This window comes from Oncorhynchus kisutch, linkage group LG10 (genome assembly GCF_002021735.2).
Source record: "Oncorhynchus kisutch isolate 150728-3 linkage group LG10, Okis_V2, whole genome shotgun sequence".
Lineage (NCBI taxonomy): Eukaryota > Metazoa > Chordata > Actinopteri > Salmoniformes > Salmonidae > Oncorhynchus > Oncorhynchus kisutch.
Window position 1 is genome coordinate 59,941,058 of NC_034183.2, and position 26,880 is coordinate 59,967,937.

At 42.1% G+C, this 26,880-nt stretch overlaps 1 protein-coding gene across 3 annotated transcripts; it reads left to right on the forward strand.

The window, feature by feature from the left end:
* The first annotated feature begins 919 nt into the window (after positions 1 to 919).
* LOC109898624 (transcription factor 20-like) lies at positions 920 to 26,597 on the forward strand. Of its 3 annotated transcripts, none has more exons than XM_020493665.2 (6): positions 920 to 1,418; positions 13,347 to 21,836; positions 22,020 to 22,113; positions 22,296 to 22,359; positions 22,611 to 22,711; positions 25,130 to 26,597. In XM_020493665.2, exons 2-6 carry the CDS (start codon positions 14,478 to 14,480, stop codon positions 25,144 to 25,146), a joined length of 7,635 nt encoding a protein of 2,544 aa, XP_020349254.2. In that variant the 5' UTR covers positions 920 to 1,418; positions 13,347 to 14,477; the 3' UTR covers positions 25,147 to 26,597. The 3 variants fall into 3 exon arrangements, with proteins under 3 accessions (XP_020349254.2, XP_020349255.2, XP_031690210.1); XM_020493666.2 differs by having other exon boundaries at positions 22,296 to 22,345; XM_031834350.1 differs by lacking the exon at positions 22,611 to 22,711 and having other exon boundaries at positions 22,296 to 22,345.
* Positions 26,598 to 26,880: the final 283 nt, after the last annotated feature.

Here is a 26,880-nt window from a genome sequence, read left to right on the forward strand (position 1 = left end):
TTAGGGTTCTGTGATGCAGTTGCTATGGTAACCATGATAGAAATAGACGGGTATCTGCATGGAAACAAAATAATTGAACGGTGTTGTTTAGAAATAGAGACAGAAAATAACAGATCGGTGAATGAGTGTGTGTACACTGCAGTACATTAAAAGTGCAGCAGTGTGGATGGGGGCCATAGGCCAAGCCATTATGACTAGGAGAGAGTGAGTGGGTCTGCACTGCATTCACTGCCTGTGCTTGAGAGGAGATAAGCACTCAGCGACAACACAAATTAAATAGGGAAACGATATTGTTTAGAACCTCTGTCATTGTACATGATAACATGGTTTCCTAATCACAATGTGGTAAATCTAATCAGGTAGGCTATTCGATAGCTTAGGCTTTCATTGCTTTAATTTGAGTGCATGGTATTCCTTGCAGTAGGGTAATTTAATGAGACATTTCACAAGTCAGGAGTCAGTTGAGAAGGGCTCTATGTTATGTGTTGGGTGTCAGTGTGCTGTAGCTAAGGTAGGCTGCAGCTACTGAATGTCAGGCGTTATCCCTAAACATCAGAGATTTTAAAGACCACATCAACCAGTATGCTGTCTGTATCTTTATTAAACCCATTTTCTTAACACCGTTCAACCACTGTCACGTCTCTTTATGGGTTCCTTTGTAGTGAATTCAGTAATCATGCACTTGGATGAACAAAGAGACTGATTGAAAGACTCAACCCCAGAGCAAAGCTAACAAAATGCAGTGATTCAAAACAGTCATCATTTGCACTCAGTGTATATATATATTTATATAAAAAATCATTAAGTAGAAAATATTGGGAAAGCAGGGGATATGGAGGGATGTGATGTGAAGAGATGAGAAGAGAGGAGGGAGGGGGTGCAGGAATATGAGTGTATGCATTTTCAAGGCGGTCTTTCAGTAGCAAAAAAAACTGTAACAGGAAAACGAATAGGTCTACGGATTGATGCATGCTTTTATACGATGTACGTATCATGGAAATAGGCACTTGAGATTTATAGTTATTAGTTGTACAGTTAGTGCGGTGACACTGGCAATGCGTTTAATTTGAGCTCGAGCTAGGTGGCTTCACCTAAACAGTGTGTGAAAGAGGGAAAGGAGAGGGAACAAGAGGGGAGGGGGTTTATGGACCTCACTGGTTACGGGACCTACAGGCACCCCGATTGTGCTCTCATAATTTGTGGAGGTGAGGACAAAAGAAAGGGAAAATTGGAGGAAAGGCCCGGGATTTGATTGTGACGGGGCCCCCGACTCACCGCCGCTGGTCGGGGTTGTCAAGACGACAGAGGGTGAGGGAAAAGCGGCGGAGCAGTCGACTCAAGACCGGGGTTTCCTGCCAGGGCAGCGGGAGTGTCACAAAACAACCTTTTACTCTTCGAGGGGCCTTAAGCGTTCCCAGGTAACGTATGCGTTGAAAGAGTGTCTCTGTTTTGTTTTTCTCTGCGTTTAGTAAGGGGAAATTACATGTTGGGGGGAATAGTGTCTTCAGCAGCATCCACTTTATTCAGCGTTATATATGCTTACCCACCTACCACTGCTGTATATCTAACATCTGCACCTAATCACCCTCTTTTTGTAAGCTGCTTGCCTCCTCGTCCTATTATGATTATTGGACAGACCAGGTAGATAGCATTGCTAGTTAGCTAGCTAATTGTGTTCGTTGTGCACAAATCTATTTTATCAGGATAGCTAACGTAGCTAAATTGCAGCAAAATAACTCAAACACAATTTGCAATGACGCAAATGGGGTTCTATAGCCTAGCTAGTCCAGCAGCACCCACTAATTGTGATGCATGAAGCTAACGTTAAACGTGCTAGCTAGCTAATATTAGCTACAACTAACGTCAACATGAAACTACTATCTAGATTCTAGTAGCTGCTCGCGCATAGTTTGGTCTGCAACGAACGTAGCTAACGAAATAAAATGCAGTGTGTGCTCAAATGGCTAGCTGATATTAAACATTTAGCGTCCTATTCAATGTTATTCACTATCCACAGTTTTTGCTAGCTTCATCATAATATCTAGCTATGTGCCATGGATGGCATTGGTTTAGTAGAGGACGTGGTTCATCAACCTACTTCTGTCCTGGCCTATAACTCTACAGACAACTTGTTTACAGTGCGTGAGGCCAGTGGTTACGTTTAACACCTGGTGTGACAGCACTGTGATGTCAATAAAAGCGTAATTTGTCACTAATCGAAATGGCTGTTGTTTCTTCATAAACTGTCATGTTGTAGCTAGCATTCAATTAATGACAACATTTTACACCATCATTTATTTATTATCACGTCCCCGCCATCAACATTGTAATTACAGTCCGTAAAACGGAGTAATATTGGTCCAAAAGTATTCAACCCCAAACCTATTAGGCTACTGGATGTAGTAGTAAATTAACATGGAAAACGAAACTGACTAAATGTGTAACGATATCATTTAACTGTCACGATTGAAACCTGCCAATTATCATTCAAATAAAATATTATTGGTCACATTAACAGATTTGCAGGTGCAGAGAAATCCAGCCGTGTTTTAATATATAGCAGTAAAAAAAAGATCAATAAAAATGCACACAAAATCCAGAAAAACACAAATAAAGAAATTCAGAAATATCAGAAGGACCAATGTCAGAGAATGGAATATAAATACATATACAGTACCAGTCAAAAGTTTGGACACCTACTCATTCAAGGGTTTTTCTTAATTTTTTTACTATTTTCTACATTGTAGAATAATAGTGAGGACATCAAAACTATGAAATAACACATGAAATCATGTAGTAACCAAAAAAGTGTTCAACAAATCAAAATATATTTTAGATTCTTCAAAGTAGCCAACCTTTGCCTTGATGACAGCTTTGCATACTCTTGGCAATCTCTTAACCAGCTTCACCTGGAATGCTTTCCCAACTGTGTTGTAGGAGTTCCCACATATGCGCATATGAGCACTTGTTGGCTGCTTTTCCTTCACTCTGGGGTCCAACTTATCCCAAACCATCTCAATTGGGTTGAGGTCGAGTGATTGTGGAGGCCAGGTCATCTGATGCGGCACTCCATCACTCTCCTTCTTGGTCAAATAGCCCTTACACAGTCTGGAGGTGTGTTGGGTCATTGTCCTGTTGGAAAACAAATGATAGTTCCACTAAGCACAAGCTAGATGGGATGGTTACTTGAACTCTGTGAAGCATTTATTTGGGCTGCAATTTCTGAGGCTGGTAACTCAAATGAATTTGTCCTCTGCAGCAGAGGTAACTCTGGGTCTTCCTTCCGGTCCTCATGAGAACCAGTTTCATCATAGCGCTTGATTGTTTTTGCGACTGCACTTGAAGAAACTTTAAAAGTTATTGAAATGTTACGTATTGACTGACCTTCATGTCTTAAAGTAATGATGGATTGTCATTTCTCTTTGCTTATTTGAGCTGTTCTTGCCATAATATGGACTTTTACCAAATAGGGCTGTCTTCTGTATATCACCTCTACCTTGTCACAACACAATTGATTGGCTCAAACGCATTAAGAAGGAAAGAAATTCCATAATTGTACTTTTAGCAAGGCACACCTGTTAATTGAAATGCCTTCCAGGTGACTACCTCATGTAGCTGGTTGAGAGAATACCAGGTGTGTGCAAGGCTGTCATCAAGGCAAAGGGTGGCTACTTTAAAGAATCTCATAAAAAATATTTGGACTTAACACTTTTCTGGTTACTACATGATTCCATATCTGTTATTTCATAGTTTTGATGTCTTCAATGTTATTCTACAATGTAGAAAATAGAAAAAATAAAGGAAAACCCTTTAATCAGTAGGTATGTCCAAACCTTTGACTTGTACTATACCTAAAAAAAGAAACGTCCTCTCACTGTCAACTGCGTTTATTTTCAGCAAAATTAACTATTTGTATGAACATAACAAGATTCAACAACTGAGACATAAGCTGAATAAGTTCAACAGACATGTGACTTACAGAAATTGAATAATGTGTCCCTGAACAAAGGGGGGGGGTCTTCTAACCAGAGTTCCTTTGTCCAGTGTCTGTGCTATTTTGCCCATCTTAATCTTTTCTTTTTATTGGCCAGTCTGAAATATGGCTTTTTCTTTACAACTCTGCCTAGAAGGCCAGCATCCCGGAGTCGCCTCTTCACTATTGAGATTTGTGTTTTGCGGGTACTATTTAATGAAGCTGCCAGTTGAGGACTTGTGAGGCGTCTGTTTCTCAAACTAGACACTAATGTACTTGTCCTCTTGCTCAGTTGTGCACTGGGGCCTCCCACTCCTCTTTCTATTCTGGTTAGAGCCAGTTTTTGCTGTTCTGTGAAGGGCAATTTCTCGCATTCTTGGCAATTTCTCGCCAAGAATAGACAGACGAGTTCCAAAAGAATGGTCTTTGTTTCTGGCCATTTTGAGCCTGTAATCGATCCCACAAATGCTGATGCTCCAGATGCTCAACTAGTCTAAAGAAGGCCAGTTTTATTGCTTCTTTAATCAGGACCACAGTTTTCAGCTGTGGGAACATAATTGCAAAGGGTTTTCTAATGATCAATTAACCTTTTAAAATGATAAACTTTGATTAGCTAACACAACGTGCCCCTGGAACACAGGAGTGATGGTTTCTCATAATGGGCCTCTGTATGCCTATGTAGATATTCCATTAAAAATCTGCCGTTTCCAGCATATACAGTGCTGTGAAAAAGTATTTGCCCCCTTCCTGATGTATTTTTTTGCACATTTGCAAGTAAACACAAAATGCAGTTAAGTGATGATTTTATTTATTAAGGGAAAAAAGCTACATTGGAGGGTTTGAGCATGAACCACCTTTAAGGTCACGCCACAGCATCTCAATCGGATTCAAGGCCCGACTTTGACTAGGCCACTCAAACCTTCACTTAAAAAATAATAAAAAATTAAGCCATTCAGAGGTAGACTCACTGGTGTGTTTTGGATCATTGTCCTGCTTCAGAACCCAAGTGCGCTTCAGCTTGAGGTCACGAACTGGATGGCCGGACATTCTCCTTCAGGATTTTTTTGGGTAGAGAGCAGAATTTATGGTGCCATCAATCACAGTAAGTCGCCCAGGTCCTGAAGCAGCAAAGCAGCCCCAGACCATCATACTACCACCACCATATTTGACTGTTGGTATGATGTTCTTTTTCTGAAATGCTGTGTTACTTTTACGCCAGATGTAACGGGACGCACACCTTCCAAAAAGTTCAACTTCTGTCTCGTCAGTCCACAGAATATTTTCCCAAAAGTCTTGGGGATCATCAAGATGTTTTTTTCCAAAAGTGAGACAAGCCTTTGTTCTTTTTGGTCAAGCAGTGGTTTTCACCTTGGAACTCTGCCATGGATGACATTTTTGCCCAGTCTCTTTCTTATGGTTGAGTCATGAACACTGACCTTAATTGAGGCAAGTGAGGCCTGCAGTTCTTTAGATGTGGTTGTGGGTTCTTTTGTGACCTCTTGGATGAGTTGTCGCTGCGCTCTTGGAGTAATTTTGGTAGGCTGGCCACTCCTGGGAAGGTTCACCAGTGTTCCAAATGTTCTCCATTTGTGGATAATGGCTCTCACCGTGGTTCGCTGGCGTCCCAAAGCTTTAGAAATGGCTTTGTAACCCTTTCCAGACTGATAGATGTCAATTACTTTGTTTCACATCTGTTCCTGAATTTCTTCGGATCGCGGCATGATCTTTTGGCCTACTTCACTTTGTCAGACAGGTTCTATTTAAGTGATTTCTTGATTCAACAGGTCTGGCAGTAATCAGGCCTGGGTGTGGCTAGTGAAATTGAACTCAGCTTTCCAAAAAATGTGATTAACCACAGTTAATTCATGATTGGGGCGGCAGGGTAGCCTAGTGGTTAGAGCGTTGGACTAGTAACAAAAAAGGTTGCAAGTTCAAATCCCCCAGCTGACAAGGTACAAATCTGTCGTTCTGCCCCTGAACAGGCAGTTAACCCACTGTTCCTAGGCCGTCATTGAAAATAAGAATTTGTTCTTATTAACTGACTTGCCTAGTTAAATAAAGGTAAAACATGTTTTAATTTATTTTTAATTTAATTAACAAGGGGGGGCAATTACTTTGTCACAAGAAGGTTCGGATAGCTTTTTCCCTTAATAAATAAAATTATCACTTAAAAACTGCATTTTGTGTTTACTTGGGTTATCTTTGTGTAATATTAAAATTTGTTTTGATGATCTGAAACATTTAAGTGTGATAAATGTGCAAAACAATAAGAAATCAGGAAGGAGGCAAATACTTTTTCACAGCACTGTATATATATATATATATTACATTACACAGTTGAAGTTGGAACTTTACATACACCTTAGCCAAATACATTTGAACTCAGTTTTTCACAATTCCTGACATTTAATCAGAGTAAAAAATCCCGGTCTTAGGTCAGTTAGGATCAGCACTTTATTTAAAGAATGTGAAATGTCAGAATAATAGTGGTGATTTATTTCAGCTTTAATGTCTTTCATCACACTCCCAGTGGGTCAGAAGTTTACATAAACTCAATTAGTATTTGGTGACATTGCCTTTAAATTGTTTAACTTGGGTCAAACATTTCAGATAGCCTTCCACAAGCTTCCCACAATAAGTTGTCAGAATTTTGGCCCATTCCTCCTGACAGAGCTGGTGTAACTGAGTCAGGTTTGTAGGCCTCCTTGCTCGCATGCGCTTTTTCATTTCTGCCCACACATTTTCTATAGGATTGAGGTCAGTGCTTTGTGATGGCCACTCCAATACCTTGACTTTATTGTCCTTAAGCCATTTTGCCACAACTTTGGAAGTATGCTTGGGGTCATTGTCCATTTGGAATACCCATTTGCGACCAAACTTGAACTGAATTGAACTGATGTATTGAGATGTTGCTTCAATGTATCCACATAATTTTCCTGCCTCGTGATGTCATCTATTTTGTGAAGTGCACCAGTCCCTCCTGCAGCAAAGCACCCCCACAACATGATGGTGCCACCCCCTTGCTTCAAGGTTGGGATGGTGTTCTTCGGCTTGCAAGCATCCCCCTTTTTCCTCCAAACATAACGATGGTCATTATAGCCAAACAGTTCTATTTTTGTTTCATCAGACCAGAGGACATTTCTCCAAAAAGTACGATCTTTGTCCCCTTGTGCAGTTGCAAACCGTAGTCTGGCTTTTTGATGGCGGTTTTGGAGCAGTGGCTTCTTCCATGCTGAGCGGCCTTTCAGGTTATGTCAATATTAGGACTTGTTTTACTGTCAATATAGATACTTTTGTACCTGTTTCCACCAGCATCTTCACATGGTCTTTTGCTGTTGTTCTGGGATTGATTTGCACTTTTCGCACCAAAGTGCGTTCATCTCTAGGAGACAGAATGCGTCTCCTTCCTGAGTTGTATGATGGCCGCGTGGTCCCTATACTTCCGTACTATTGTTTGTACAGATGAACGTGGTACCTTCAGGCATTTGGAAAAGGCTCCCATGGATGAATCAGACCTGTGAAGGTCTACATTTTCTTTTCCTGAGGTCTTGGCTGATTTTCTTTTGATTTTCCCATGATGTCAAGCAAAGAGGCACTGAGTTTGAAGGTTGGCCTTGAAATGCATCCACAGGTACACCTCCAATTGACTCAAATGATGTCAATAGCCTATCAGGAGCTTCTAAAGCCATGACCTAATTTTCTGTATTTTTCCAAGCAGTTTAAAGGCACAGTCAACTTAGTGTGTGTTAACTTCTGACTCACTGGAGTTGTGATACAGTGAATTATAAGTGAAATAATCTGTCTGTAAACAATTGTTGGAAATATTACTTGTCATGCACAAAGTAGATGTCCTAACTGACTTACCAAAACTATAGTTTGTTAACAAGACATTTGTGGAGTGGTTGAGAAACTAGTTTTAATGACTCCAACCTAAGTGTTTGTAAACTTCCGACTTCAACTGTTTATATATAATGGTGTGTAAAGACAGTATATGAATAGAAAAGGTGTGTACAGCAGTAGTTATATAGGATGAGCCATGACTAGAATACAGTATGTACAGATCCTTCAGAAAGTATTCATACCCCTTGATTTATTTCACATTTAGTTCACATTTAGTTGTTACTTATTCCACATTTAGTTGTTACAGCCATCTACACACACTAACCTATGATGACAAAGTGAAAACATGTTTTTAGAAATGTTTCAAATGTTTTGAAAATTAAATACATTATTTCCATTACATAAGTATTCACACCCCTGAATCAATACATGTTAGAACCACCTTTGGCAGCGATTACAGCTGTGACTCTTTCTACGTATGTCTCTAAGAGCTTTGCACACCTGGATTGTACAATATTTGCACATTGTTCTTTAAAAAATTATTCAAGCTCTGTCAAGTTGGTTGTTGATCATTGCTAGACAGCAATTTACAAGTCTTGCCATAGATTTTCAAGACGATTTAAGTCAAAACTGCGACTTGGCCACTCAGAAACATTCAATGTTGTCTTGGTAAGCAACTCCAGTGTATATTTGGCCTTGTGTTTTAGGTTATTGTCCTGCTGAAAGGTGAATTTGTCTCCCAGTGTCTGTTGGAAAGCAGACTGAACCAGGTTTTCTTCTAGGATTTTACCTGTGCGTATCTCTATTCCGTTTATTCTTATACCCTCAAACTCCCTAGTCCTTGCCAATGACAAGCATACCCACAACATGATGCAGCTAACCACCATGCTTGGAAATATGAAGAGTGATGTGTTGTTTTTAGATTTGCTCCAAACATAACATGTTTTATTCAGGAAGTTCATTTCTTTGACACTTTTTTTTGAGGTTTTACTTTAGTGCCTTACTGCAAGTAGGATGCATGTTTTGCAATATTTGTATTCTTTGCGAGGCATTGGAAAACCTCCCAGTCTTTGTGGTTAAATCTGTATTTGAAATTTGCTGCTAGACTGAGGGACCGTACAGATAATGTATGTGTGGGGTACAGAGATGAGGTAGGCATAAAAAACTATATGTCAAACACTATTATTGCACATAGTGCGTCCATGCAACTCATAATGTGACTTGTTAAGCAAACGTTTACTGCAGAACTTAATTAGGCTTGCCATAACGAAGGGGTTGCATAGTTATTGACTCAAGACATTACAGCTTTTCATTTTTAATTAATTTGTAAAAAAATCTCTAAAAACATAATTCCACTTTGACATTATGGGGTGTTGTGTGTAGGCCAATGACACACAATCTCAATTGAATCCATTTGAAATTCAGTCTGTAACACAACAACATGTGGAACAAGTCAAAGGGAGTGAATCCTTTCTGTACATATAAAGTGGGTAAAACAGTATGTTAACATTATTAAAGTGACCAGTGTTCAATGACTGTACATTGGGCAGCAGTCTAAGTTGCAGGGTAGGGTACCGGGTGGTAGCTGGCTAGAACAGTGACTAAGGTTCAAGGCCTTGGCTATACAAATGACACTTTTACAAAAGACTGCAGAAGTTGGCTGCAAGCAATTGGTCAATTAAGCACTTTACAGTGTATTTAAAACAGACAATAGACGTGTCACATGGGGTCCTCATGAATGATGACCCCATCAAAGTGGCGTCACCGCATAATTAGAGTCCCTGTTGATTGAATGCCTGAGAAAGTTGTTAAATACATTTACGTTGAGCTATACCTACCTGTTTTATTCATTTAGTGGGGTGATAAGAAACCACATGGCTGGCTTACCACAGCTTTATACGATTATTTGTAATCATGTACAATCCATGTAGGCCTACATGGATTCATTGTGATCTTGACATTATTGTGCCATTGTTTTGACTTCATGCTGCTAGGCCTCTGGGTAAATACATTTGAATTCAATCACTTTTTGACAGCACCCCTTTTGATTTGAACAAAACCTTTCATACATATTTGCCCATTGTAGAAGTGCTCAGAAAGTGACATTTTAGACCTGAATGCCAAAACATTCAAGAGATAAATGTGGTCAAAGGTAAATAAAGGTTAAATAAAATGTAATTAAATGTGGTCAAAGTTGACCTTTCACTGGAAACGATAAACGGTTTGAGATTGATATTTAAAAGCTTACAAACAGGGTTGTCAAACTGTTTTTTAAATAATTGATTGATTTATCTAATTATCATCTGAGGTTTTGGTGTTGTGCCCACCATCTGTTGAGACGCAACATGCTCTTGAATACAGGGTGGGTGTCATGTTTTGTCTGATAAATGTATTAAAAAAAAATGACATTTTGACTTTCAAATGGTACCACAAACATGGTTGGAGGTCCACACATTAGAGAATGTTGACTTGAATGGGAATATAAATTGGTTTAAATAACACTGTCAATCCTCCATAGGAAACCTATTAAAAGCATAGAAATATAGATAAAAGAATATACATTACCAGTTAAGTTGACATTTGATGGTGGGTGGACTAGCGGCCATCTTTGTGGTAGTAATTAGAAGTACAAATTTAATTTCAATGGTGTACCAGTTAAATTGCAGTGGTCTGAAGGGATAAGTCATTTTATGAATTACATTTCTATGCTTTAAATGACACCCACTCTGTATTCAATAGCATGTTGTGTCTCAACCATTGGCGGGCACAACACACAAACTTCAGATGATGTAAAGTGGGGTCTAAGCATCAACAAATAATAATTTATTTAGTTTTTCTTTCTCCAAGAAATTATCAAATAGTTAGACAAACCTGTTTGTAAGCTTTTAAAATGATATCAAACTCAACCTTTTATCATTTCCAGTGATAAAGACATGGATGTCTCATAGGGCCGGGACGATACCAGTATATTGCAAAACTCTTCTCTCCTTTAAAAACCTTTTGTATGTCAAATATTGTGTGCTATAGCTTGGCAAATAAATACATGTGACTCTGGATGACAACATAAGGATGTTTGTTTCCAACATTAGGGCTGTTTTCCTAAAGAAGTTAAATCCACTTTGTGTTTTTTTCCCTTGCTGAGGTACTAACAAGCTGGTATCGTCCCTAACCTAATGTCTCTTGGTGTGGTGGGGTATGCAAAATGGTCCAATTTGATCACCTCTGTCTCCTGAATGTTTTGGCCTTCAGGTCCAAAAAGTCACTTTATGACCACTTATTCCATGGGCAAACATGTCTGGAAAGTTTTGTTTAAATCAAAAGGGATGCAGTCAAAAAGTGATTGAACTCCTATGGATTTACCCTCTACTCTAGTGCCTTTTGTTTTGGATGGATGTTTGAGTTAAATGTGTTATCGGGAATTGAACAAACGCAGCAGTGGCAGTTGACACACACAATACAAATACGCTATATTGTCGCCGTTGACGTCTGGACAAATGTTGCCCCTCAAAATCATATAGTTGTGGTTTTGCACATTTTAGTTTGATACCACTTTACAACAAGTCCCCTAATACCTGTGTATTTATTTACATGGTAGTTACATCGGCATGTGGGCCTATAGTGTAATTACAGTATGATGTTATAAAGTTGGACACGTTGACTCCTGATTCATTGTATTGCAGATTATACAGTGGGGCAAAAAAGTATTTAGTCAGCCACCAATTGTGCAAGTTCTCCCACTTAAAAAGATGAGAGAGGCCTGTAATTGTCATCATAGGTACACTTCAACTATGACAGACAAAATGAGAAAAAAAATCCAGAAAATCACATTGTAGGATTTTTAATAAATTTATTTGCAAATTATGGTGGAAAATAAGTATTTGGTCACCTACAAACAAGCAAGATTTCTGGCTCTCACAGACCTGTAACTTCTTCTTTTAGAGGCTCCTCTGTCCTCCACTCGTTACCTGTGTTAATGGCACCTGTTTGAACTTGTTATCAGTATAAAAGACACCTGTCCACAACCTCAAACAATCACACTCCAAACTCCACTATGGCCAAGACCAAAGAGCTGTCAAAGGACACCAGAAACTAAATTGTAGACCTGCACCAGGCTGGGAAGACTGAATCTGCAATAGGTAAGCAGCTTGGTTTGAAGAAATCAACTGTGGGAGCAATTATTAGGAAATGGAAGACATACAAGACCACTGATAATCTCCCTCGATCTGGGGCTCCACGCAAGATCTCACCCCATGGGGTCAAAATGATCACAAGAACGGTGAGCAAAAATCCCAGAACCACACTGGGGGGACCTAGTGAATGACCTGCAGAGAGCTGGGACCAAAGTAACAAAACCTACCATCAGTAACACACTACGCCGTCAGGGACTCAAATCCTGCAGTGCCAGACGTGTCCCCCTGCTTAAGCCAGTACATGTCCAGGCCCGTCTGAAGTTTGCTAGAGAGCATTTGGATGATCCAGAAGAAGATTGGGAGAATGTCATATGGTCAGATGAAACCAAAATATAACTTTTTGGTAAAAACTCAACTCGTTGTGTTTGGAGGACAAAGAATGCTGAGTTGCATCCAAAGAACATCATACCTACTGTGAAGCATGGGGGTGGAAACATCATGCTTTGGGGCTGTTTTTCTGCAAAGGGACCAGGACGACTGATCCGTGTAGAGGAAAGAATGAATGGGGCCATGTATCGTGAGATTTTGAGCGAAAACCTCCTTCCATCAGCAAGGGCATTGAAGATGAAACGTGGCTGGGTCTTTCAGCATGACAATGATCCCAAACACACCGCCCGGGCAACGAAGGAGTGGCTTCGTAAGAAGCATTTCAAGGTCCTGGAGTGGCCTAGCCAGTCTCCAGATCTCAACCCCATAGAAAATCTTTGGAGGGAGTTGAAAGTCCGTGTTGCCTAGCAACAGCCCCAAAACATCACTGCTCTAGAGGAGATCTGCATGGAGGAATGGGCCAAAATACCAGCAACAGTGTGTGAAAACCTTGTGTAGACTTACAGAAAACGTTTGACCTCTGTCATTGCCAACAAAGGGTATATAACAAAGTATTGAGATAAACTTTTGTTATTGACCAAATACTTATTTTCCACCATAATTTGCAAATTAATTAATTAAAAATCCTACAATGTGATTTTCTGGATTTTTTTTTCTCATTTTGTCTGTCATAGTTGAAGGGTACCTATGATGAAAATTACAGGCCTCTCATCTTTTTAAGTGGGAGAACTTGCACAATTGGTGGCTGACTAAATACTTTTTTGCCCCACTGTATGTGACTATTTGTACAGTAAGACCTACAGTTAGTACCATACTAAAATAGACCATGTGGTATATGTTAAGGAACACTGTGAGAAAGAGTAAGGGGTTATGCAATGGTTAACAACAAACACACTATACTTACTTTGTCAGCAAAAACCCACACAGAATCTGTGGATGTAATATCCTATGTACAGTATAGGCTATGGGGTCGATGTGGCACACAGTTATTTTTGTTTCTTTTTCTGTTCTTTCAGATTTCCACAGAGCTCCTGTAAACAACTGAAGAGAGATGGACTCGCATGGATGGAAATACTGGAGAGAAACTGCAAAAGAAAAACAAGAAGAAGCTGATTAAATGGAAACCTTACTTTTGGACATTGGTGTGGGAGACAGTCAATTTGAATAATGATTGAAAGAAAAAGGAAATAAGGTAAGACAGAACAGTGTTGGAGATATAGAAGAGCACCAAGATAAACCCTGGTGAAGAAGAATTGAAGTTGGGGAAACTGGAGACCAAAGACCTTTCTACAATCCAACTACATACGTCAACAAATTTAAGGGAATGACAAAAAAAAAGAGAATTTCAACAAGTATTAATCTCAACAAGAACACACAAATGTCAGTGGATTTTTTCCCCTCTTTTGGTTTGAGACATTTATTGGATGAACGTACAGGCAAGAATTTCTAAGGATGTTTCTACACAGGTACTAGTCAAATACATGCAAACCTACACGAGGGAAGAATTATTGTTTCACATATGCTACTCCTGCCAGAACTGAATCATTTCTGCAATGGCAGTCCAGCAGTCTAAAAGGCAGTGACTCAGTTACTCTTGAAAAGTTTTTGCACATGGGACACCATTGAATCGCACTGCAATTTTATCTTAACTCTGTTTGCCTGTGCTCTTATACAGTGGAAAGTGCTGTTGCCTATTATTTCAAGTGCTGTTGTCTCTCTTGCACTTGATATATTCACATTTAGTGCCAAACTGCAACATCTGTATCATATCCTTTTAACTTTGAAATCGCTACTACATTTAGTACAGAAAAACAGATCTTTAGTTGTAATTTGAACTCAACTCTCCAACTATTACACCTATAATGGAGTTACTTTACATTATCAGCAGATTTCAGAAGTTCTTTAGTTGCATCTAATTGAAAATTACTGGTCATTTTCTGCTCAAGCCTCAGTATTTGCTTCATCTTCGATTGCTGCTACAAGTGTGATAAAACATTTGTGATAAAGTCACTTGCTTCAACTCTGCTGGACTTTGTTGGACTCTCCACCATCCTTTAACTGCAAGCCTACGAAGTCAACTGACACAGTAACTGCCATTACGGAACAAAAAACATTCCCTCAAACAATTTGTAAAAATTCATCAAAACATGCAGAATTTCCCCAACAGTCCAGCACCTCCAGCTCTTCCTCCTGGATTTACTAGTAGGGGTGGAGGTGGCCCCTCTTACCCACCACCATCAACAGATCCCCAAATATCCCCAAGGATGACCGACGACTACACTGGAATGCAACAGCAAACCCCTCCAAACCCTCAAAGTCACAGTCGACACCTACTCCATCGAGGGCACCACCACCCTAGTCAGGCTGGCCATATGCTTGCTTATGATGCAAGAAACAGAGCTGGGGAATCATCACACGGTAATATTCACAGTGGCAGTAGTAGCAACCCGTACCAAAAGGAAACAATGGATTATTATTTTGCAATGGGTGGAAAGGACAGACATAGAAGAGGAGGTATGGCATATGGGGCAGGTTTTGGGTACTCAAATATGGATGGACATATACCTCAGCAGTACCGACAAGCTGGAACTAGCTCCTCCGGGATGATGTCTCCCTATCCTTTGGACTATGGTTCGACGGCCGGCTCAGGTGGTAGTAGCAGTGGTGCTGGAGCATTTTCCCCCTCCCATCAGTACAAAATGGCTCAGAACCCTGCAATGCAGCCAGCATCAGGGCCTCAGATGCAGCACCGCCAACATGGACAGAATTACCCCGCCCATCAAGCTCTGCAACATGGACAGCAGCATAGGACTTATCCCATCTCTGGACAGAGAATGCCTCCACAGTTCTCACACTACTCCCCACAGGGTAGTGCATCCACAGGGTCATCAGGAATGTACAGCTCCCCACCACAGAGATATCATGATGGGGCCAGTAGTGGTGGTGGATTTGAACCTAAAGTCAACAACTCTCCTAATATGAACTCTAATTCAAACTCAATTTCAAGTTCAGCTACAACAAACAATGTTGGATCACTGGAGAATGTTACACAGAGTTACCACTCTTCAAGTTACCCCTCATACTCCCCACAAACTCATCCACTCCACAAACAAGCCACCCTCCAGGACCGCAATTCTCAGCACAATTTAGGAGTAGGTTACGACAACTCTCTCAAAATGCAGCATCATGCCCCTCCACCAGGTTCTGTATACTCTAAACATCACCAATCCACCAATCCTGGAATGCCTCAACAACCGTGTCAAGAAATTTCCAAATCGCCAATGCACTCTCAACCCAAACAGGGCCAGATTAACCAAAACTTCAGCCCTATATCTAACCCCTCTCCAGCTGCCTCTGCAGTGCAGTCTCCCAGTTGTAGCTCCTCACCTTCCCCGTTGATGGGTGTCTCAGAAGGTCATGGGAACCCTTTATGTCCCCCACATGTTCCATCACATCCTCCTCCCCCAAATCCTCGTAGTTGCCGTGGTCGGTTATTGCAGACTTTGCCTCAGTTGAGTCCCACACCCAACTCCAACAGCAGCATCAGTAGTTGTGGCAGCAGTGGCAGTAACAAAGCTACTGGTCTGAATACAAGCGCTAGAGGTGGTCACTTAGTCTCAAACCGAAGCAGAATGGCTGCCGGTACAGGAAAAGGATCACATGAAGAAGGGTCATCCTCGTCTGTCTATTCATCTTCTCCTCTTGACAAACTCATGCAAGATCCTGGCTTGAACAGTCTAAATGCGTTGACATCACAGGTAGCGAATTTACCCAATACAGTGCAACATATGCTTCTCACTGACACATTAATGTCACATAGAAGGGGGAAAGATGGACAAAGTCAAATGCTGCAGGCATTACAAGCCATTCCCTCTACTCAACCAAGGAGTCGAAGTGTCAGTGCTGCCTCAAGCAGTGGGATTGGTGGTGGTGAAGGTGCTGGCTCGGAGGCTGGAGGTGATGAAGATTCCTTTCTGGTGTCCGAAAGAGTTTCATCAAGGGTCAAAGAGGAACGAGATGAGCAGATTTCTGAGGGGAGAAAATCTAGAATGCGGCAGATGAGTGGCACAAGCAGTGGATCGGAACCAACTGGCTACTATCCTCCTCCATCTCAGAGTCAGATATCAATGGGTTCGAGTAAAAACCAATCCCATACTGGAAAGAGTGATCAGGGTTCACAAGGGAAGAGGATGTTCACGGAATCTTCTACAAAACAATCTCTGAATCCATCAGATGTTTCTGAAAGAAAGACAACTGAAACCCGGACACCTTCATTGTCATCTCCCTCCTCTGCTCCTCAATCTGCTGAGCCTGGTCCAAGCATACATTCTCGCCCTCCTGTTTCCTCTACTCCCTCATGCCCCATTCCCTCTCCTGCTCCTCAGTTCCACGTAAACTGTGTTTCTGAGCCTGGTGCCACTGATGTGAATACTAAAAATGGGCTTAGGAAAACAAGGGAAATTAAATATGAAGGAATTAAAGATGAAAGTGGAGGGATGATTGAAAAAGGCACCCATGGTGCAGACCCGAGAGAGCAGACCCGAGAGGGACACATGCGACAAGATGGGCAGGACAAAGAAAATAAATTGGATCGATCTTCCTTCCGTAACAAAAAGGGGGATGAGAAGGACGGAAAACGATGTAAGACACGAGATTTGGACAACTCCAATCAAGATCAAAATATTGAGGAACAGCCAAATGCTGGTGGAGTGGGTGTTATTGTGTCAACTCGTTGTGAGGTAAATCATCCAGAAAAAGCTACATGTGCACAAGACAACTGCATAGAGGAGAAACATTCAGACAGCTTCTTTAGAGAGTCTAGTCGTCATAATGGGGAGGAAGGAATGGATTTGAGTGTATGTTCCTCTCATCATGAAGTTTCCCAGAAATCTAACTTTGGGCGGTCTGTCCCTCAAAATCATCCCCCCTCAGGTCCTCAAAAATATGGTTACCAAGAGTCACCACATGGTGCTGCCATGGGTTTGAAGAACCGAGGGAGACCTAGTCCAGGGAGTGTAACAGGATCAAATTCAAGGTATCAAGGCTTCCATCAGCCAAAGCCCAGTTATGCCCCTGAACACACCAAGGATGTCGCGGGTACTACAGTTGAGGGATCAGTGAGGAGAAGAGAAGGATCAGGAGCAAGAGGACATGATGATCATTCTCAACTCCAGCATCCATTTCCAAGCCTCTTGCAGGAGGTTCTACAGGGTTATCACTTAGACCGGCGCTATGGGCGATCTGAACAGGCACTAACTGCCCATCTCCAGGCTCAAAATATGACTCGGCAACAGTACCAAACCAGGCATCCTTATGGCATGGCTGAAAGTATGAGAACCCAAACTGGAGTTGGAGAGGTCACTTCCCACCCCTCCCGAATGACCAGCCCTGGAAAGCCTCTTCAACTAAATCAGCACCAGGGGCCTGGATCTGATTTTGTACCAGAATCACCTCAATCCTCCTTGAGGTCTGAAGGAGTAGATACAAAGGGATCTCACAGTGCTTCTTCAGAGAAAAATAAAATGGCAACACCGCAGCGTCACCTGACCCATATGCCACAGTCTACAGAGTTTTTGTCTGGACCTCCACCAAAACACATCAATTTAGCCGACTACTCGTTACCTCACAGGAAACCCCCTTCAGGTCTGCCCAGCTCATCATCAGCTGTACAGGAACTCCTATTGCAGAAAACAGAGCCGCTAGCGGGCAGTGTCGGAACCATAGGTCAAATTGAGTCTCAAATGTTGACGTCCTCCCTTTTACCTCCATCTAAAGAACGCCGCTCTGTCATATGTGATGTTTGTCCCAATCGCCGCTGTACACCAGAAAGGGATGGGGAACGTGAAAAAAGTCAAATTGGTGCCTCTGTGATCCAACTGCCATCAACAAATGATCTAGGGAACAGTAAGGAGTTAGGAGATAAAAAAGAGGTTGGAGTGAAGGTAGCATCAAAGGAGACTGCAGAGGCTGTCCATCATAGTGGTCTTACAACCAAGGAAACTGATGTTGAGCATCATAAAAAGGCTTTACACCCATCTGTGGTTATGAATGCAGAGCCTCTTAGAAGAGGTAAGATTGATTTGACCACCACCATGCCCTCTCAACATCTGCAGCAAACCTCTCACTATCCCTCTACCACCAACCCTCTGTCTCCACCATCAAGACATCAGTCATACCCGCATGGTGTAGATTTATCTGCAGGGCATGCCAGTGGCTTTCCTGGTTCCAGGTTTGGTGATACAAGAGAGGGCAATATGATGCCACGTAACCCCCATTTTCACAATCCCTACCACTCACCCCAAGTTCATTTACAAAACCCACAATCCGCAAACAAATTGCAAATGTATACTCACCTCCATGCTCATGACTTGGATGACAGGCTTGATTGGGCAGCTACCATTAATAGACCCACCAAGGATCTGATGCAGTCCAGTACTTCTCCAGGTAGACATAAACTCAGTCATTCAGAGCAGAGACAAAGGATGCAGTCTCCAACTGACATTTTGCACAATCGCCAACCGTTTGCTAAACAGCAAGTTCCTCATCAGAACACTTACTATGACATGAAAATGTGGGAGTCAACACACTCTGGTAGAGAGAGTGTGGGGATGTTGGAGGGGGATCCTTACCAGAGAAGTCAACAGCTACCTCCTGCTGCTCCTCTTGGGTCTGTTGCCCCCCAATTGGTTCCAACAGCTCCACCAGTCTCCAACATTCTTGAATCACCTGTCTCCCAAGTGGTTACAGAAGAAATCTTTAAATCACTCCATCCAACACCTAATTCCATGAAAACAGTTGGTCCCAGTATTGGTGGCAATGTCAATTCCGTGATGCCACAGAGCCATCGATCAAATAAAACTGGGGGTTCTGGGGACACAAATCCATTAATGTTGAGGAGGAGAGTTCGTTCTTTCATTTCCCCTATCCCAGCCAAGAGGCAGCATCAGGATGTATCACAGCAAAGGAGTGCCCCTAGTTCATATCACTCACCTTTGACCTACTCTGAATCCAGCCTCCAAAATGACGATGACTCATCCAGTTCAGATATAACTACACTTGGTTCGCCTAACACTCCTTGTCCCACACCTGGACAAAGCACGTATTCACAATCCTCCTCACCTGTTCAGGGTAAGAAGAGTCTGCCTCCAAGAAAAGGGAGAGGTTTGAAACTGGAGGCTATTGTTCAGAAAATTACACCAAATGTGAAGAAATCTACTAACAGCGGCCATACCGATGTTGACTCAAATGATTTTGCTGGATTTTCTCACACTGAAATGTCACAGTTTACTGACACACAGGACGAAGAGGAATGTTTACCTTATCTCGATGAAAGTCTCTCATTAAGTGACATTATGCCCTACAGAGGGGTTGATGAGACTGGACCGTTACCTCCCACCGCATACCCCTGTGATCCTCACCAGACATCACAAGCTCTTAAACGCGGCACCACAGGAACTGTTACAAGACCTTTGCAGCCAGACTTTGACTTTGGGTTAGGGACTGCAGCATCTAGTACTGGTGATAGAGATAAAGAGATACCTGCTGACTTCACCTTGTTAGGGCCCTTACCCCCACCTCCACCACTACCTTGTCCAGTACAGGGCTCCCCCCCACCTTCTTCATCTGCCTTGTCTGATATTCAACATTTCACTAATACTTACCAGCAACTTGAGACTCGAAGAGGTGAACAATCTGCTGCTAACCTTCTGAGACAAAAACTTGAAGAAACTGGGATTGGATTTGATGATTACAGTAGCAGTGACTATTATGGAACCACCCCACCACACCACAGTCAGGCTCAAGGGCACTTACTAAGACAGCCACATCAAACTTCTCCAAGGTCGTCTTTGGCAATGACAGGGTCACCACAAGATTCCAAACAATCAGACAATTCTGTACCCAAAGGCTATTTCCCATCAGGCAAGAAGAAGGGAAGGCCTGTTGGAAGTGTGAATAAGCAAAAACGTGCTCAAGCCACCCAGGCCCAGAATGTGAGCCCAAGTGCTCTGTCTGGCCCACCCATTCAATCTCCTGCAACTGTTAGCCCACAGGTAGCCCCAAGCCCTAGCACTACAGCCTCTGCCCCATCAGTCACTCCTCCAACTGATCAGAAAATGACTCCTCCTGAGATTCCACCAGTCTTGACCCAAGCAGTAAAAGTGGATGCTGAAAGTGAGGACACTCAGCCAGAGCCGGAGGTGATATCAGTCTGCCAGAAACAAGGGGGGGTGAAAGACGAGAGTGAGGTAGTGGGATCAAGAGGCAGGCAGAGGAGGAGGAGAAGAGGAGTAGCAGCAGCGGCGGCCAAAGATGACCTGGAAGCGGCTACAAGAGCAGGGGAACATTTTGAAAACAGCAGAGTTTTTCCTGATAATAGCAAGTGTGCCTTTGCTCCATACATACATGTAGAGAGGAAAGTAGCTGAGATAGGAGCCGTGTGCACAATTGTGAATGGTGAAGAGGAAAAGATGAAGGGAGAGCGTGGAGCGCTTGGAGGGAAAGCAAGCAGTAGTGGTATTGAAGCTCTTTTGACCTCAGCTCTTTTGTCTCAACTGCCTAGGAGAGATGGAGAAATTGAGAGGGTCAAAGAGAAGAGGGAACTGGAGGATGTAGACTCTGCCCTCCAGGCAGGAAAGGTTCTACCTTCATCTGAGTACCTTCTACCAGGCCCTGTGATTACTGAATCCATTCATTCTGGCCGTCTTCTCTGCTGCCTGTGCCAGAAATGGGCCAATTACAAAAACCTTGGGGATCTCTATGGACCTTACTACCCTCCTGAATATGCTACGAGGCTTCCCAAGAATCAACCCCAGATTCGACAGAGTCTTGTAACTACTGGGATGAGTAGAAATGTGCAAAATCTAGACACCATTTCAAATGTGTTGACCACCCAGGGCCCTGAACTGCAAGATGTGCCAATTATCAAGTCCTCAACTTATAGTGATTGCATGTTCAGTCAAGAGACAAGTACAACTTCCCCTGCCACTGCTGTTGGCACTGCCTCTCCAGCAGGTGGAGGGGAGATGCTTTATCTGGCCAGCAAACTTGCTAAAACCACCACCAACAAGACAACAGTTCTTAAGTGGGACATGCCTCCAGAGTTAAAGCCAGTTACTGAGCTAAGGAAACAACCCGAACTTCAGAATGAGCCCACTTACAGTCAGCAAAACCAACCATGCCAGCAACAGCAGACAGAAGACACTCAACAAAGGCCACAACACAGAAAGCTGACGTCGCACCCGAGATTTAAAAGGAGACAGAAATCCAGTGAGAATTCCCCAAGAATGGTGCCATCCAACAGCAAAGCCTCATTGCCATTCCAGCCCCCTCCCCCAACCTTAGACTCCCTTGGGCCTTTGGCACAGCTGGCCCAACTTCCTCAGATGCCTATGGACCCAGAGGAGCTGTGGGTGCATGAGGCATGCATGGTCTGGACCAGTGGGGTTTACCTGGTCAATGGAAGACTGTATGGCCTACAGGAGGCACTAGATGGTGCCAGAGACACAGTGAGTAATCTTTTTGTTGTTGGTGTCTATACAGTTTACAATGTAATGATATTAGTTACTGTATATAGATATTCTTTTCAGCTCAATATACCTAAAGCAGTTCTCAGATGTCCACAGTTATATGTTTAATAGTTTTTTTCACTGTCTTCTGTTATTCTCTATGTTATGTCTGTCTGTCTTCAGGTCTGCTCATATTGTGAAATGGTTGGCTCAACCCTCGGCTGTTACAGCAAAGGCTGCACACTGAGATATCACTACCCGTGTGCCATGGATGCAGGTAAGAGCAGCAAAACATTTCCTTAATACCGAATGTTAAATCTCAGTACTCATATGCTGTGCCCTAAACCTTACCTCCCTCTGCCTACGTTAACTACAATAGTACCCAATTATTTTGAGTGTTATAATCTTCTGAGTTGATGGTTATGTCATTTGTATCACTTTTCCTTCACCTCTCCTCAGACTGCTCTCTGAATGAAGATAACTTTTCACTACGATGTCCGAAGCACAAGGTAAAAAAGGAGAGGTTGGTTATTATATCATTCTTAGGGAAACCAAATATTTGTGACTCTTCATTGTGTTAATATATTTTAAAGTCCTTTATCTCATGTGCCACTATAGTTATTAAGAAACTCAATTCTGCCACTATAGTTAAGAAACTAAATTCTGCCACTATAGTTAAGAAACTCAATTCTGCCACTATAGTTAAGAAACAAATTACCACTTGAATTACCTTCTCTCCTTTGCACCTCCCTCACCACCTCTTATATTCTGCAGTTTCCCCAGAGCAGCCAGCCAGCTAAATCTGTGTACCTTGAGCAGTCTGAGAGAGGCTGAGAGAGACACTGAGGAGGAGGAGACGCAGGAGTTTAGGATCGGTACGTTTTTAAAAGGCAATGGTGCGACCGTGCGAGAGGGCACCGAAATGAATGTTACAACGCTCTAAAGGATTTGAAAAGACCAATATTTGTTTAGTATGAGACTGAGCACCCTGTTCTATTTGTTTGGTATGAGACTGAGCACCCTGTTCTATTTGTTTGGTATGAGACTGAGCACCCTGTTCTATTTGTTTGGTATGAGACTGAGCACCCTGTTCTATTTGTTTGGTGTGAGACTGAGCACCCTGTTCTATTTGTTTGGTATGAGACTGAGCACCCTGTTCTATTTGTTTGGTATGAGACTGAGCACCCTGTTCTATTTGTTTGGTATGAGACTGAGCACCCTGTTCTATTTGTTTGGTATGATACTGAGCACCCTGTTCTATTTGTTTGGTATGAGACTGAGCACCCTGTTCTATTTGTTTGGTGTGAGACTGACACCCTGTTCTATTTGTTTGGTGTGAGACTGAGCACCCGGTTCTATTTGTTTGGTGTGAGACTGAGCACCCTGTTCTATTTGTTTGGTGTGAGACTGAGCACCCTGTTCTATTTGTTTGGTATGAGACTGAGCACCCTGTTCTATTTGTTTGGTGTGAGACTGAGCACCCTGTTCTATTTGTTTGGTGTGAGACTGAGCACCCTGTTCTATTTGTTTGGTGTGAGACTGAGCACCCTGTTCTATTTGTTTGGTGTGAGACTGAGCACCCTGTTCTATTTGTTTGGTGTGAGACTGAGCACCCTGTTCTATTTGTTTGGTGTGAGACTGAGCACCCTGTTCTATTTGTTTGGTGTGAGACTGAGCACCCTGTTCTATTTGTTTGGTGTGAGACTGAGCACCCTGTTCTATTTGTTTGGTGTGAGACTGAGCACCCTGTTCTATTTGTTTGGTGTGAGACTGAGCACCCTGTTCTATTTGTTTGGTGTGAGACTGAGCACCCTGTTCTATTTGTTTGGTGTGAGACTGAGCACCCTGTTCTATTTGTTTGGTGTGAGACTGAGCACCCTGTTCTATTTGTTTGGTATGAGACTGAGCACCCTGTTCTATTTGTTTGGTGTGAGACTGAGCACCCTGTTCTATTTGTTTGGTGTGAGACTGAGCACCCTGTTCTATTTGTTTGGTGTGAGACTGAGCACCCTGTTCTATTTGTTTGGTGTGAGACTGAGCACCCTGTTCTATTTGTTTGGTGTGAGACTGAGCACCCTGTTCTATTTGTTTGGTGTGAGACTGAGCACCCTGTTCTATTTGTTTGGTGTGAGACTGAGCACCCTGTTCTATTTGTTTGGTGTGAGACTGAGCACCCTGTTCTATTTGTTTGGTGTGAGACTGAGCACCCTGTTCTATTTGTTTGGTGTGAGACTGAGCACCCTGTTCTATTTGTTTGGTGTGAGACTGAGCACCCTGTTCTATTTGTTTGGTGTGAGACTGAGCACCCTGTTCTATTTGTTTGGTGTGAGACTGAGCACCCTGTTCTATTTGTTTGGTGTGAGACTGAGCACCCTGTTCTATTTGTTTGGTGTGAGACTGAGCACCCTGTTCTATTTGTTTGGTGTGAGACTGAGCACCCTGTTCTATTTGTTTGGTGTGAGACTGAGCACCCTGTTCTATTTGTTTGGTATGAGACTGAGCACCCTGTTCTATTTGTTTGGTGTGAGACTGAGCACCCTGTTCTATTTGTTTGGTATGAGACTGAGCACCCTGTTCTATTTGTTTGGTGTGAGACTGAGCACCCTGTTCTATTTGTTTGGTGTGAGACTGAGCACCCTGTTCTATTTGTTTGGTGTGAGACTGAGCACCCTGTTCTATTTGTTTGGTGTGAGACTGGGCACCCTGTTCTATTTGTTTGGTGTGAGACTGAGCACCCTGTTCTATTTGTTTGGTATGAGACTGAGCACCCTGTTCTATTTGTTTGGTATGAGACTGAGCACCCTGTTCTATTTGTTTGGTGTGAGACTGAGCACCCTGTTCTATTTGTTTGGTGTGAGACTGAGCACCCTGTTCTATTTGTTTGGTGTGAGACTGAGCACCCTGTTCTATTTGTTTGGTGTGAGACTGGGCACCCTGTTCTATTTGTTTGGTGTGAGACTGAGCACCCTGTTCTATTTGTTTGGTATGAGACTGAGCACCCTGTTCTATTTGTTTGGTGTGAGACTGAGCACCCTGTTCTATTTGTTTGGTGTGAGACTGAGCACCCTGTTCTATTTGTTTGGTGTGAGACTGAGCACCCTGTTCTATTTGTTTGGTGTGAGACTGAGCACCCTGTTCTATTTGTTTGGTGTGAGACTGAGCACCCTGTTCTATTTGTTTTTTTTAAAGTATTCTGCTCATCATATATTTGGAGATGCCCACTGTTTCCACCACACACAGGGTTGTGTAATCCCTGGTGTCAATACACACTTGCTTTTTGTATCCTTTCCTAGGTATGTTTGGACGATGAGGATTGTCAGTGAAGCAAACCGCCCTAAACAGGATGGGACGTGCATCTTTTGACGGGTGGACTATGATGACGGAGAAAAAAGAGGATTGTAAAATATCTGAACAGGAATGAACTTTAAAACATTTAAGAAAAAGAAAAACTCCTTACTTTAAAAAGGAAAATCAGATCAAAGCAAAGCTGAGGAAGACTAAAAAGGAAGACCAAGGTGGGACAGAACGAGACATTGCGAGTGACGGAACAGAAAGGAACTTCCTCTTAAAAGAAACAAACAGCCTCTCTAGGCAAACTTTGCATTTCTGGAAATACTCTCAAACTCTTCTTTCCATCATGCCTCTAGTCATTTTATCTATCATGTTTTTTTGTCCAAATGTTATGAATCAGAGTATTGGGAACAACCCACCCAGAGGACTATAAGAGAGAGTTGGGGTGAAAAGTTGACATTATAGTTGGAAAGGAGAGGCAATGGATCTACTTCATGTAGTATTTTATCATAATCTTCATAATCATTATTTTAGTTATCATTATTATTTTGTATCTGCATCAGTATTTACTGAAATAGATTTATCGCCATTTATATTTTTGTTAACATTTATCAAACATGGGATATTTTATCATTCCTGGAGAGGGAGGTGCCAGAATGACATCATTTGGAATGTCAAGGCCGAGTTGCCACAAAGACATTATTGCCTTGGAGAATGGACATTTGTTGCCTTTCAAAGTGCGAATGTATAAGAGTGAATGTGTGTGAAAATGTGGATTTGAGTGTCCATTTTTGGTCCTTTGAAAAGTGTTCTTATTTTTCACCCTTGGGGTTTTTACGGTACAGATAGTAGTCATGAAAATCGAATGGACATGATCTTATTTTTCAAACTAAATATTCATAATGTGCTGAGAGAACAATTGAACCCCGACAGGAGGAGATCACAATATTGACTAATGCATGCCTGCCATCTTTGACCATGTTGATTGGGAGAAGACGTCACTTGACAGGTAAACCAAGTGTTGACGTTGTGGTGGACCGTGTTCAGTATATGGGTGGGGTTTTATGTGAAAAGAAAGTCACATTTGGCTGACAAAATTCTAACGAGGATTACCAAAACCTTTTGGAATCTAGAGGGTTTTTGGAATGACTGGGACTGGGAGTCCCCACCTTTACTGTGGAACGAGGAGTCAGTATATCCTGAGTACTTTAATAGGTTCATTTCTCAATGACACTTAAGATATGAATCAAGAGATGCTAAATGCATTCAAAAGAAGCGTTGCCATAAACTAAACAAGTGAGTCGTACGTGGTGTTGTCTATCATTTTTTATTATTGTACTTGTAAAAAAAAAAATGTTGAATTGAAAGAAAACAAGTATGATATTGAAAACATGCTGTATTAGAAACCTGTCAATATGTATATGAACTACTTACTAAATGCTTCAAAGAATGCTATCCTTTTGAATATTTCACATTGTACTGTTGTCCTTTTAAGCCATTCACTTTTTAAATTCAATCTTAATTTGTTTTTATTGGAGAGGAAGATCCTTTCTCAGTTCTCTCAGCCAAATAGTCTCTCCTTTCATTCTGTCACTCCTTTTCTTCTCAGTCCCTTTCTCTCTTACACACACACACTCTTCTCACTCCTGCTGTGTCTTAAATTGTGTACCGCTGACAGTGAGCCTCAGGTTCACTTTATATTCCAAGTGAGGATTAAATCTGGCCCCACATATCAGACCCAAGTGTGAGTGAT